Below are 13,774 nucleotides of genomic sequence, written 5' to 3' on the forward strand. Positions count from 1 at the left end.
TAATTCAACTAGTAGGATGTGTGGTTTTTAACTATGCTTCTTGAGTTTGATTCCCGCAAAAATAAATATGAACCGACAACCACATAATTAAAAATCACACATTCTCCCACCTAAGTTAAAATAATTATTTTTTATAACATAATAAATATAGTCAATATATTATATTTTAGTTCGGTGTCATCACCGATGATTCTTCTTTTTTCATTAAAACCCATGTGGTGTTGTCAACTAGTCAAGTAGCATCGGATAATACTATAACAAACGACCGATTATGGTAATTAATTTGTAGGGTAATCTCTTTTGATATTTATTTATTTTTATTATTGGAGTAAAAAAAAATATTTTTTTATTTGAGGATTGAGAGAAAATATAAATAATTCTAAATATTATATAAAAAAATAAATATTAAGAATCGTGATCCATTGCATGCCAGGCGAGCTTCCTGATCCTTGGGCAGCCGTTGTGATAATCCTAGCCGTTCATTTCGGATGAGAGTGCAGAAGTTTATTACAGTTTTGACTACCAAATTTTATCCAATAAGCAAAATCATCCGCTGGCAATGGCAGCCATGCTCTCAATCTCTCTAAACCCTAATGCCTCAGCTTCAATTTCCCTTCATTCCATTTTCAAGGTTCACTTCCCTAATGCTTTTTAACTCTCTAATTAACACACACACAGACTACAAGCATGGCTAATTTATCATCGAATCTTCTTTTTTTTTTCATTTCGATTGCAGGGAAATTCGAGGAATTTAAGGCCGAATTCATTTCACATTATCATAATCAGAACCGGGAAAAGGGCTGAACAAGAGACGAGGTCTTTAGTCGTGGTGAATCAAGCGGTGAAAAGTACTCAAGTTCCGGTTGGATAAACTCGGACCACAACCTGGGTCGAGGAAGAAAGGGAAGCGGAAAGGGAGAAGAATATCGGCTGGACAAGGTGGTAGCTGTGGGTTCGGGATGAGGGGTTAAAAATCACGGTCTGGACCAGGTGTTAGCAAAGGGTTCGAAGGTGGTCAAATGCCGCTTTATAGGCGCATCCCTAAATTGAGAGGCATTGCTGGAGGTAAGTCTTTTGTTATCTAACTTCAATTGCTTTCCGGAAATAAATAAATTATTGGTGCTCGAGTTTCACTCAAAAAAAATTCAAATTCAATTCGGTAATTATCGAGTCAATTTTGAACAACTTAAATGATCGATTGAGTTGAATTTGAGTTTAGTAATATTTAAACTCAAAATAATATGTAAGTTTTATTGAACTTTTCATATTTTTATATTATTAAGTTACAATATTACATTTAATATATATTATTAACTCTAAATTTAATTATTGAACCGAACTCGAGTAGTTCAATTATATCTCAAGCTAAGTTCGTGCTTAAAAACACATATTCGATCAAGTTCGAACCAAGTATCGAACTCCAAATTTTGAGTTTAAATTCAGCAATTCTAGCTCGTCTAGATTACAACCCTATTTTGAGATTGTGGTTATTGGGTTGGAATTAAGAAATTTGTTGGTTTATTGCAATCTGTGGGACAAAGTATAGGTTTAATTCACAAAAAGTACCTAAGCTATATAATCCTGTTCTAAATTGGTGCAAAGTTCAACAACTTTTTAATTGAATCGGAATTGTATTAATCAAGTTCTCTTTGTCTCGGTGCTAGCTTTGACATTAATTAACATATTAATACTTATATTTTGAGGATTCTATTAGAATATTTTGTAAACTGTTCAAGGCTCTTACTGACAATTCGTTTCTTCTATTGTCGTTTCTCGGACAAGGTATGCATGCGGGATTGCCTAAATGCATTCCGGTTAACTTGAAAGACATAGAAACAGCAGGATTTCGAGACGGCAACGAGGTGTCGTTGGTGACTTTGGCGAAAAGGGGTTTGATTAATCCATCTGGAAGAGACAGAAAGCTCCCTTTAAAGGTACGTATGATCTCAGATTTAGGGATTAGGCCGAGCATTTAAGTTCATGTGTAAGTTTGATAGCCCCAGAAGAAAAAAATGTTCTCTTGATAAATCGAGTATCGTTCTTCGTTCTTGAGTCTCGATTAATAACGGAAATAACAGTGCAATCGAAGTAATCTATATCGAAGAAGATGCATCTTTTGATTTCAGGGCTTGATATGCTTATATCGCGTCGGTTTTCTTTTACTTCCGCTGCACGCATGGTGTACCCTGTTTTATTCGCATGTCCTGTGTTTCTTTGGTTGATTTCTTGAATATTCTCTGTTAAAACAGTATAAATGGCCATAATGTTGTTTATAAACTGGAAGGGTTCATTGTTATTTGACTATGCATCGTGTTCTATTAGATTCTCGGCGACGGGGAGTTGAACGTAAAACTGAACTTCAAGGCCCGTGTGTTCTCGCCATCTGCCAAGAAAAAGCTCGAGGCAGCTGGTTCCTCGCTGATTGTATTGCATGGCCGGAAGAAGTGGGTTAAGCCATCGGTTGCAAAGAACCTCGCGCGAGCCGATGAATAATTCGCCCAGAAGCGGGCTGCAGCATCTGCAGCAGAAACTGAGTCGACTTCTGCATGAATGGTATGTATCGATTCGCTTGTTTAGACCCAAAATACAAAAAACCGGTTGTCGACTAATGGATAGGACCTACCGGATTGTACGGGTGAAAGGTTCAACATTCAAGGAAACTCTGCTTATTGCGTCATTTTCATGGTTACTAGAAATTAAACATCTTCATTTACTAGGTTTGAGATGAGTGGTTGGATTATGTGCGGAAGGTGTAAAAATAGTAACAATAGTGAGATTAGATACTGTAGTATGAGATAAAAAATAATTTTACCGCACCATTCATCTAAACCCGGTAAGTTTAAAATGGATTAATTTTTTATACAGTAAATATTATTTTTGTTACAATTTAGAATTTTTTAATATTATAGATTAATTTAATAATAAATAAACTAATTTGATCAGATCCATATAATATTAGAACCTCTCGAGTACTTTAACCTACTACGAAAATAATAATATGAATACATGAATAGGGGCATAGCTAGGTGCCATTGACTCCTAAAATGAAAATAAATTCTATTTAGGTTCTCTAAGTAAAAATTTTAAATTAGTAAAGATAAAATTGTACTTTGTCCTCCTAAAAATAGTCAAAATTTGATTTAATCCTTTAAAAATGATAAAAATAGAGGCTATTAAAATGGTGAACTTTGTCCTTGTACATGAATATCTTAAAATCGTATAATATATATAGTAAAATGTACGGAATTAAGTATGTAAATGGGGTGGTGTAAGCGGATATAATAAATTAAGTCTATTTTTTTAGTGAATTATAATAATAAGATAAAACTCGAAATAACAAAGACACAAACATAAATAAGTTAAGTCTATTATTTATTGATTGAGTTGAATCACCTATTGCACATCTTGCTAATTTGTATACAAATTAAAAGGTAAAGTTTCGTAAAAATTAACATTTGCTTAAAGAAATCTTAAATATTTATTAAATTTGTCAAGTAAACTCTTTAATTATTTTTATTAAAATACACCAACAAACATTTTTAAACTTGTCAAACCGAATTGGGTTAGATTGTATTCGGATCATAATTGATAGATCTAGTAAAATCTTAACCAAAAATTCAAAAGAAGATAAGATACAAGAAAATTAGTTTAACCAACTCAACCTATGGTTGAGTTCGATTTAGTTTGATTAGATTTTTTTAGATTTTTGAACCTTTTATGATAACCTGATTTGGTACGATTTAGTTTGATTATTAGACTTTTCATAATTTTTTTTATTTTAAAAAATAAATCATCTATTTATAAAATAAAATATCCAAAATTTTATATTTAACTTTTATGAAAAAATTTTGTCACTCAACTACGAAAAATTGCAAAATGATTACCCAATTATTAAATTTTTTTTTGGTTAACTATCTTAGATTTTTTTAGTTTTTTCATTTTTACATTAACTAACTAGTTACTAAAAAAAGACAGAATCGAATAGTTTAAATGATTATTTTGTAACTTTTTATAGTTGGGTGATAAAAAAGAAAAACCATAATTCAAGAATTAAATAATTGATTGGGTAAACTACCAAAATAATCACTTTTGTTTACCTTAGGTTATATTTTAATCACTTATGTTTGAAATGTTATATTTTAGTCACTTACGTTATCATTTTGTTACAAAATAGTCACTCTACCATTAGGAACTGTTACCAGCAGTCCAACGTAATAGGTTTTAATGGCAGAGTGACCATTTCGTAATAAAACGATAACGTAAGTGATTAAAACATAACATTCTAAACATAAGTGACTAAAATATAAACTGAGGTAAAAAAAGTAATCATTTTGATAATTTACCCTTTTTTTAGTAAATCTTAAATTTCAATCCTCAGTTGCTTAACAGCAAATCGAAACCACAGAAAAAAAACACCCACAGAAAACCGTACCAATCCCTGAAAAAAATCTCCACCAAACCCCTTCCTCTCAGCCCCACAAAACCCTAAACCCTCTTTTCTCTAAAACCCTAATCCAAATTCCTCAGCAAAAATCCTAAATTGGAAACGAAGAAAACAAATAACGAAACGATGAGCTCTTTCACCAACACCAACAATTTCGATAACCTTTTACTGCAAACCCTAATGGGAAGGCTTCAAATCCGTCCCCCAACCAATACCATAACCAATTCTTTCCTCACCCAATCCCTCGAAGACCTTCTCCTCGACGCCGCCAACTTATCGGACTCCGATTCCGACGATGCCGACAAAACCCAACTCGCCAAGGAAGAATCCAAGCTCGAAAAGGAGATCATTCGGGTCATCTTGTCGGGTATAACCGACCCTTTGAAACCTAACTCCGGTCAAGCTGTTAACATCAATGACCATCATATTTGCATCACTTTTCACCAGGAGAATGGGTCGGATTATAGAGTATGGGAGTGGCATGGCCATATAATGTTGTTTGATGAAGAGAATGGGTATAGTCCTGAATATATTTACGGGAATTACTTTGAGAGATTGCAAGGGAAGACTGTTGTTAATGAAGAGAAGGAAAAGGAGGTCGAAGAGGAGGAGGAGGAAGAGGAGAAAATTGGGAATTTAGGGTTGAGGGAGTTGATTGATGGAGGTGCCGATTCGGGTTCGGGTCGGATTCTTCATAGGAATATCAATGCTGGGTCTCCAAGGTTTGTATGAAATTAAATGCTTTTTCTTAATAGAATTTTGTTACCATTTATGATTTATGATTTTTTATTTTTTGGTTTGTGATTTTCCTTGCTATGCATGTGTGCTTGTATAACCTTTAGAAATGGGTTTTTGATCAAGTATTAGATTTGGGAATTCATGAAATTATAAGGTCAAATTCTGCTGTTACTCTTTGTGCTATGTGCTAGTTGTCGATTTAGTCCTTGTACTTTTTGAATTTTAAAATTCCAGTCTTGACTCAAATGGTAGCAATTAAACTCATTGACTCATTGTAGCAGTTAAACTCATTTATTTAAATTCTGCCATTAGTCTGACGATGTTCAATTTGATCATTCCTAGTTCTTATACTAACCATTATATCCATTAACTGCTGTTTTTAGTAATATATGGAAATATAAAGTTGGTATGGCATTACTAACGTGATAATATATTTGCTATCTAAGATTTTGGAAATAGTAGAACTTAGCAAATTTAATAGCTACCGTTTGGTCTATACATGGACTAAAAATGATCAAATTAACGTATCAAAATCCTAAAAGGATAGGCACTTTATATACAATTTATGCATTGTATAGGGACTAATAGCAGAATTTAAGATAATTTTAACTATACTGAGAGTGAACTTGCTGCTGGTTATGGAATGATATGAGTTACTTGCAATGATGAATTGAACCTTTTTCTTTTCATGCTAGTATTTACAATGAAGGTGTCTACTGTATGTTTTCGTGTCATTTCGTGTATTTTATTAATTATAGCTCAAAAATAAAAAGTTTAATTAATCTCATCTCACATTATTGCATAATTAGTGTATGATGTCTTATTCTTAAAGCTTTGAATGAAGAAACAGAGGGTCGGGTTTATTAGTGTATGCTTGTTCGATCTTAGTTTGGTTTAAACTATGTCTGTGCTCGTACTTTGTTGGTAAGTATCACAAAACTATGTAAATATTCCTGAAATCATCTTAGACTCCCATATCGGTTCTTGGACCTTAGGAAACAGATTGTCTGTTTTTTATATCAACTAGTTCGATTTTAGTTTGGTTTAAGCCATGTCCGTACTTGTAGTATGCCAATAAGTATCGAAAATGACATCTATGTTCACGGTACGTTTACTCACATTCGAGTGTGTAGTTGTAAGTTTGCTATTGTCTCCCATTTCAGTCCTCGTAGTATTGTTCTATTAGCAATTTGCAGTGAATGAATGCCATATCGTTTCATTTTCTTTTCTCCATTTGAACTTGACAGGATCTAGACTCGAAGTTTCCATCCTTTTTTTCCGGGGGGGTTTCGGGTTTCCGATAAGCGGAAGGCCATCACTCAATGGCTCACTTAGTTAAAAGATTGAACAGAACAGAACATGTTTTCCTTTGTATGAGGAGACCTAATTATTTTCAAGCAGTTTTTTTTTTTTTTAATTTTAATTTTCATTTATGAGTTTACTATAATCTGTTATTTACCTATGTTACTTGGAAGTTAGATATAAATGTGGTCTATGAATATGTTTCCAATACGGGTATTTTTTTTTTAAGATTTTCATTATTTGGAATATTGTTGGAGTTTCATATATATATATAATAATTTCATTATAAGTTTTTATCATATCTGTTCTTTTTGACATAATGCCTAGAATTATCTATAGCTCCTCTCAATCTATAAATAGGAGGATAATATATTTTAGCGCATTTAAATTTAGGTTCTTTTGTATTGACAACAATACTTATGTCAATCAAGTTAAGACTCAATTGGTTCATATTCTCATATTTATGCTGAAATATGTATTGGACACGATATTTTATAAAATATAAATAGCTAGAAATGTAACATAAAATAGTTTTTTTTATATATATATATGTTTGAAAATTCTAAAAGGAGTTTCTTGAGCTTTTCATAATTAAGTAATGTTTTGTGTAATTTGTGTTACATAAAATCTTTACGAGATTTCTGATAATTTGTATAATTGAATAATGTATTGTTGGATTATAAAAGTTTAAAGCTCACCTTAAACTTATCTTGCAGTCATGTTATTGGTAAAAATATCATAGGGGTTTTTGTATTTAGAGTTAAATTGTATTTATTCAAAAAAATAAGTAAAATAATTTATATATGTTAGATAAAAAAATCAAATTGATTTTTTATTAAAATTTTTCCATGTTTCTATTATTAAAAATTGATATGGTTAATGGAATAATAAGCTAATTACATGTGACATGTTATATGTATAGGGTTTAATAGATTCGTCTCATATATGTTTTTAATCCTTAAATAAGAGAAAAATGCGTTTCAGCGCATTCGAACTTATATCCTCTTGCACTAGCAATAATGTCAATACTAATCGATCTAAATATAAATATAAGTTGAACTTTAATATTTAAGTAACAAACTTAAGTATTTTTTAAAAATTTAATTTTATATTTTTTGAAACTTAAATATATAATTATGTGATGTAAATATCAAAATATTTGTTTAAAATTTTCATTAAGAAATGGTATAAGTTCAGATAAACTAATTTCATACATGAATTGGGTTTGAATCAAACCAAACCCTACTTACAGAAACCAAACCCTAAGTTAAGTATATTTTTTTATACTTTAAATTTTTATTTTATGAAATTTAAATAATTTATTTTTCAAAATTTGAAATTCAGTTAAATTATTAATATGATTAAAATTTATTTTTTAAATTAGTTAGCGTGAGTATCCATAAAAATAAATATATTTTAATAAATTTTAATTTAGTATAATAACTTTAATAGTGTTAATAATTAGATTTATATTTTTAAATTTTAAAAATAGAAGGATTATATTTCAAACATATGAAAAGTAGAAAGATTATATTTCAAATATATGAAAAGTATAAGGATTTAATGTGTATTTCACCCTATAAAATAATAGGTAAGCTACATCCAATGTTATTAAACTATTAGTAATTTATATTTTAGTTACTTAACTTCAAAAAGTTACAAAATTGTTACTTAATTGTTCAGAAGGTTTTATTTATATCATCGAGCTATTAAAAACACCATGGCTTTTTTTATTCGCATTTTCTGTACTAATCGAAAGATTTTATTCTCCTTCTCTCCTACAGTTTAATTTTTCTTCATGAAATATCTTTAAACATCACGAATTTGTGAAATACCTTAAGATTGACTTGAAGCTAAGATATGTTCTTCTATTTGTTAATGGATATCGATCCACCGTATCAATTGTTAAATCATCACTTGAAACTTGCTAGCCAGACTTTATAAAAAACAACTTAACAATCCAACGACTTAAATAAAAAATTTCGAATAATTCAATAATTTAAATAAAAACTTTTAAATTATTTAATTACTATTTTGTAACATTTTAAAATTTTACTTAAATTAATCCCCTTCATAAATCTATGATAAACACGTGTAAGTTTCTAATTGGATATAAAATAACAAGATTTTTAATTTCCACATATATAATTTTAGTAGTAAAAACTCATCCATTTACCCCTTCCATATCCTTTGCTAATCTCATCGTCGGCCATCATCGCCTTTTTTCCCTTTCTTTCCGATTAGGGTTTTTAGTTCTTCCCCAAATCTCGATCGACTGATTAAAAAATAAAAAGAAAAAAATTGGATTTTCCTTAAAACATTAAGGGGTTTCGAAGAGCATAAACTGACAATATGCCTTCGTTACCCTTTGATTCGATTTGTTTACCTTTGATCCCTTTTTTAACTCCTTCCCATGCTGGTTTTTACTCCCATTGTTTGAAACATCTTTCAAAGAGTGATCGGCATGGTAACCTTAGTTAATAATTTTATCCCAATCTTTCTTTTTCTATTTCCCATTTTCTTTTCTATTTTTTTTTACCTATTTAAAGGAAATTTGTTCTTTTTAAAAAAGAGTAACCGGAGGCTTGATTCGATCGTGAACTGGGAGGTTGCTTTTTAATTTTCGGAGTTTTTTTTAAGGTTTTGAATTAATTGCAGCTGTTTTAACAAGGTATATTCTTAATTTTTTATGATTTGGCATCTAGATGATTATTTTCTTATTAAATTTATTATTTTCTGGTAAAAAATTCTCTAGTCATTCCCAGTTTTGATTTTATCGAATTGATCCCTCTAAAGAAACCAGGGCAATTTAATCATTATAAATTTTGAAATTGAGTAATTAACGACAATTAATCACAATTTAGTCTTCAAAGTTTATACAATCTATTAAATTGGTTCTAATTTAACAAATTTAGCTGCAGAAAATCTCCAGGATTATTAGTCTTTAATTGCTCACTTTTGAAAATCATAGGATTAAATTGCTCCATTTTTGGAGGGATAAATTTGCTCAATGTTGAAAGTGGGAGGGACTCGAGAGGTATTTTTGTTTTATTTTCTCTATAATATATTGCACCATCATATGGAAATACTATGTGAATATTTCTTTTTAAGGAATGAATCCCAGAAACATTTTTGCGTTTCTTTTTCTTTAGTTTATTAGTTTAGAATATTTCAATGTTAAAATAACCTTAATTACTTATATATTATGAACATATTAAGCTTGATTAAGAATTAATTTTAGTCTTAGCTTATAAACCAAATGTGTGTTTTTCATTTAAAAACAGTAATGATGGATTAGGTTTTTCCACAAGTTTAATTTTGATAATGATGGATGTATCGAGTTCTCGAGTGGTCGACGATCTTAGCGACTTACTGCGGGCTAAAGTTCGTGCTTGTTTGTATGAATACGATATTGAATTCCATGCGTATTATGCTAGTGGTGTGGATGAGTTACTTGGAAACGGACATGAAAGCAAATGTCCGTCGTTACCGTCCTTTGGGTGTCTTGAAGCAGATGAATTTGTAACTACATTGCGGAGGATGTTGTCTGAGGGTTCCTTGCAAACACCTCCCTCTTGCTTTGTTTCTTTGCCTGTAAGTGGCTTTTGTTGCTTTGTTTCTTAATTTCTTTGCCTGTAACTACATTGCGGAGGATGTTGTCTGAGGGCGTATTATGCTTTGTTTCTTTGTCTGAGAATGTTTAGTGAGTGTATATGTGACATTTTCACCTGATCCATTGGAGTTTAACTTATGAATGGTGTGTAACATCAGGTCGACTTAAATGTATACATTTGAGTTAAGCTCCAATGGGCAGATGATCATGCCATGTAACTTGGTCTGTCAACTTTATGAGTTGAGCTTAATTAAATGATGTAGCATTAGTTTAAAATATAATGTAACGTGTCATATTCACTTGAATAGTTGCATGTAATCAGTGAATAGAATATGAATCAAGTCAGGTCAAATGTAACTACTCGAATTAAGCTACAATGACCAGATCATCATGCCATAAAACTTGGTTTGTCAACTTTATGAGTTGAGCAAACAAAACATTGTGGCATTTAGTTTAAAATATAATGTAACGCGTCATATTTACTTGAATTGTTGCATATAATCAGTGAATGGAGTATGAATCAGGTCAGATCAAATGTAACAACTCGAGTTAAGCTACAATGACCAGATGATCATGCCATGTAACTTGGTTTGTCAACTTTATGAGTTGAGCAAATAAAACAATTCGGCATTCGTTTAAAATATAATGTAACGTGTCATATTCACTCGACCCACTAGAGTTTTAACTTGAATAGTTGCATGTAACCGGTGAATGGAGTATGAGATCTGGTCAGATTAAATGTAACAATTCGAGTTAATAAGCTACAATGGTCAGATGATCATACCATGTAACTTGGTTTGTTAACTTTATGAGTTGAGCTTAATTTAATGATGTGGCATTATTTTAAAATATAATGTAACGTGTCATATTCATCAGACACACTGGAGTTTAACTTGAATAGTTGCATATAACCGATGAGTGGGGTATGATATTGGGTCGGATTAAATGTAACGATTCAGGATAAGCTAGAATGGTGAGATGATCATGTCATGTAAACTTGGTTTGTTAACTTGTTTCCCCTTTTAACAGACTCCCATGAAGCTAGTGTCTGCCCTCAAAGGTAGCCGAGCGAAACAGGGAATATTACCAAAGAAACGCAGTGTGACATGGGCACCCAATGTGTACGATCCTCCACCGACAACGCTATTGCATATGATTAGAAACAAAAGGCAACACAAGTTGAAGAGGAACAACAACGAAAAAAGGAAAATAGGAAGGAAAGGATTGAAAGGCACCCAGTCGACGCGAGGTAACGTTGGAGGGAAAGGCGTCAAACAAATTCGCAGAAGCAGCGAAAGTTCTTGTAGGTGGTTTAAAGAACTGGTGGTTGAAGATAGAGTAGTTAACACGGCAAATGAGATCGACAATTTCAACGTGGACAAGCCGGACGCTTATTGTGGCAGCGGTTTTTTAACTCAGTCGTCGACCGGAATGTACTACTCTGTGGCAGAGGCTCTATGAGTACGTCTTCTAATTCACATCATGAAGAAAATCAATGCTTTTATTTATTTTTCTATTCTTTAATATGGTTCGTAAATAAATAAGCTCTTTCATGCATCCTTTTATTGATGATGTATATTTGAACAAATTACTTTGTATAGAGCATTATGCAATGGTTTTTTATAATGATAATCTATTCAAATTTATTGATTTAATTATAAAAAACCGATAGTTTGAATTTATTTTAAATGCAAAATGCAAAATGAATTGAACATGTGACGGTAAATGTGTTATAGAGGTCTTAGTGTTTAGAGTTGGATCGTATTTTGCTTCTCTACTAAAAAAATGGGTAAGTTAGTTTTTATTCATTAAATCAAAGAGTAAATTAGTCATTCTTTTGAAAATTCTATCCATTTCTATGGTTATAAAATGTTTTTATACAACATCACGAGGTTATTGGAACTAATTTAACGTATAAGAACTAATTTGTTTTTTTTTTTCGGGTGAATGGAGTAAAATTGATTCTAGCTTTCTAACACAGGAGTTTTCATGATACCTTTTTTCACACTTTTGACATGTATATAGTTGTAGGTTATTGGAAATTAAACTCGTTCTAATTTTAAAAAAAGTATAAATAAAATTTATACAAAATCTTAATTCCAAAACACAAAGTAAATACGAAGTTATATTTTTGTTACTAAGGGGTAAGAGTAAAGGTTTTCATGGTCGGATCAGGTTCAGTTTGGGTCCATGGTATCAATACCATAAATACCATAAATATTTTTTCAAAGTTGGACATAACCTTTGAAAATAATTTGTTCTTGCAAATAATTATTTTTATTTAATATTTAGTAATTAATATATCTCTTATTGATTTTTTAAACATAATATTTTTTTATCTTTATATTATAATATAATATATTTATTTTTTCACACGACATAAATTAAATAATATATAAAAAAATTAAATAATATATAAAAAAAACATTACAAAATTTGAAAATGGATTGAGTCAGGACAAAATAGAACTTTTAATATTGGAGTTCAAGTTTCATATTTTAAACTGACTGATTTATATTTTTGTTCGAGCTCATTTAGTCAAATGCCGTGTATTGTATATTTTCATAAAATTGGTAGAAGTACAATGTAGGTCTTTATATTAATAGTCAAATTATATTTTGCCTCATCTATTTAAAAAAGAGTAAATTAGCCTATTTACATTACATCAAATAACAAATTAATGTTTTTGTTAAATTTTTTATCTATTTCTATTGTTAAAAATTGGTTACCGTATGTCAGTATGAGATGCATATGGTATACCAAGTGTCATTATCTGGTCATTTTGTCAACCACATCAATTTTTAATAGTATATATGGATGAAGCTTTTAACAGGAAAATTACTTTGCTCTTTAATCTAATGTATAGAGACTAGTTTTCAGTTTACTTAATGTTTTGAGTAGAAACGACAAAATGCAATATGATACATAGTATAAGGACCTTCATGGTATTTTTACCATTTAAATTCTTGTCCAATTTTTATTTAGGTAGCACTTGGTGCTTTCTTATGTTATGATTCAAATGAAATGTGATTGCTGGAAATGGGATTGCTAAAAAAATTACTTTACAACATTTGGTATACATTAAAAGGCATTGATTAAAAGCTATTATTTTAGAGGTATCTGTTTGCTAAGTTACACCTATTTTAATATTTTTAATTTACCTGATAATGGTAAATTCTATTGAAGTCTGGCTCAATCCATGATCACCTTTATCATTACTGTCACAAAGTGATTTTAAGAAGATAAAATGACAATTTTAGACATTGTATTGTAAAGTAAAAAACTTAAATGGGAGATAAAAAGGTAATTTCATTGAAAAACACTTTTTCAAAAACCAGGCTAAAATCTCAATTAGTTTATTATTTACACGGGCACAATTTATTATACGGTTTGGCCATACAACCATGTTCTTAAGCCACGCGAGTTGAGCTCTGTCACACAGTCGTGTGACCGCTGTTTTCACTTTTGAAAAATGATTGCAAATAAATTTTTTAGTTATTTTTTATTAAATTATGAATGATATCAAAATTTTATTATTATAATAAATTATAGCTCGGATCAGATGACTGGATTTGATATAGGGTATTACATCTAGTAGTATTATATTTTACCTTGATGGTATACAAAAGAGAAAATAGGTAGAAGGAAATGGGCCGGTGGTATAAAACGAAAAATAG

The 13,774-nt window shown here is 30.5% G+C and overlaps 2 protein-coding genes and 1 pseudogene across 5 annotated transcripts; all 3 read left to right on the top strand.

Moving 5' to 3' along the window:
• Positions 1 to 845: 845 nt before the first annotated feature.
• Positions 846 to 2,677, top strand: LOC121210130 (50S ribosomal protein L15, chloroplastic-like; annotated as a pseudogene).
• Positions 2,678 to 2,776: 99 nt separating this feature from the next.
• On the top strand, positions 2,777 to 6,694 carry LOC121203546 (uncharacterized). Its single transcript, XM_041080351.1, has 2 exons — positions 2,777 to 5,166; positions 6,430 to 6,694. The coding sequence occupies exons 1-2, from the start codon at positions 4,571 to 4,573 to the stop codon at positions 6,434 to 6,436; spliced, it is 603 nt and encodes a 200-aa protein (XP_040936285.1). The 5' UTR covers positions 2,777 to 4,570; the 3' UTR covers positions 6,437 to 6,694.
• A 1,953-nt stretch (positions 6,695 to 8,647) lies between these two features.
• Positions 8,648 to 11,747, top strand: LOC121202884 (uncharacterized). Of its 4 annotated transcripts, none has more exons than XM_041080355.1 (3): positions 8,648 to 9,521; positions 9,769 to 10,078; positions 11,127 to 11,747. In XM_041080355.1, exons 2-3 carry the CDS (start codon positions 9,809 to 9,811, stop codon positions 11,556 to 11,558), a joined length of 702 nt encoding a protein of 233 aa, XP_040936289.1. In that variant the 5' UTR covers positions 8,648 to 9,521; positions 9,769 to 9,808; the 3' UTR covers positions 11,559 to 11,747. The 4 variants fall into 4 exon arrangements, with proteins under 4 accessions (XP_040936289.1, XP_040936287.1, XP_040936288.1 ...); XM_041080353.1 differs by having other exon boundaries at positions 8,648 to 9,155; XM_041080354.1 differs by having other exon boundaries at positions 8,648 to 9,155; positions 9,783 to 10,078.
• Positions 11,748 to 13,774: the final 2,027 nt, after the last annotated feature.

This window comes from Gossypium hirsutum, chromosome A11 (genome assembly GCF_007990345.1).
Source record: "Gossypium hirsutum isolate 1008001.06 chromosome A11, Gossypium_hirsutum_v2.1, whole genome shotgun sequence".
In the NCBI taxonomy this organism is placed as follows: domain Eukaryota; kingdom Viridiplantae; phylum Streptophyta; class Magnoliopsida; order Malvales; family Malvaceae; genus Gossypium; species Gossypium hirsutum.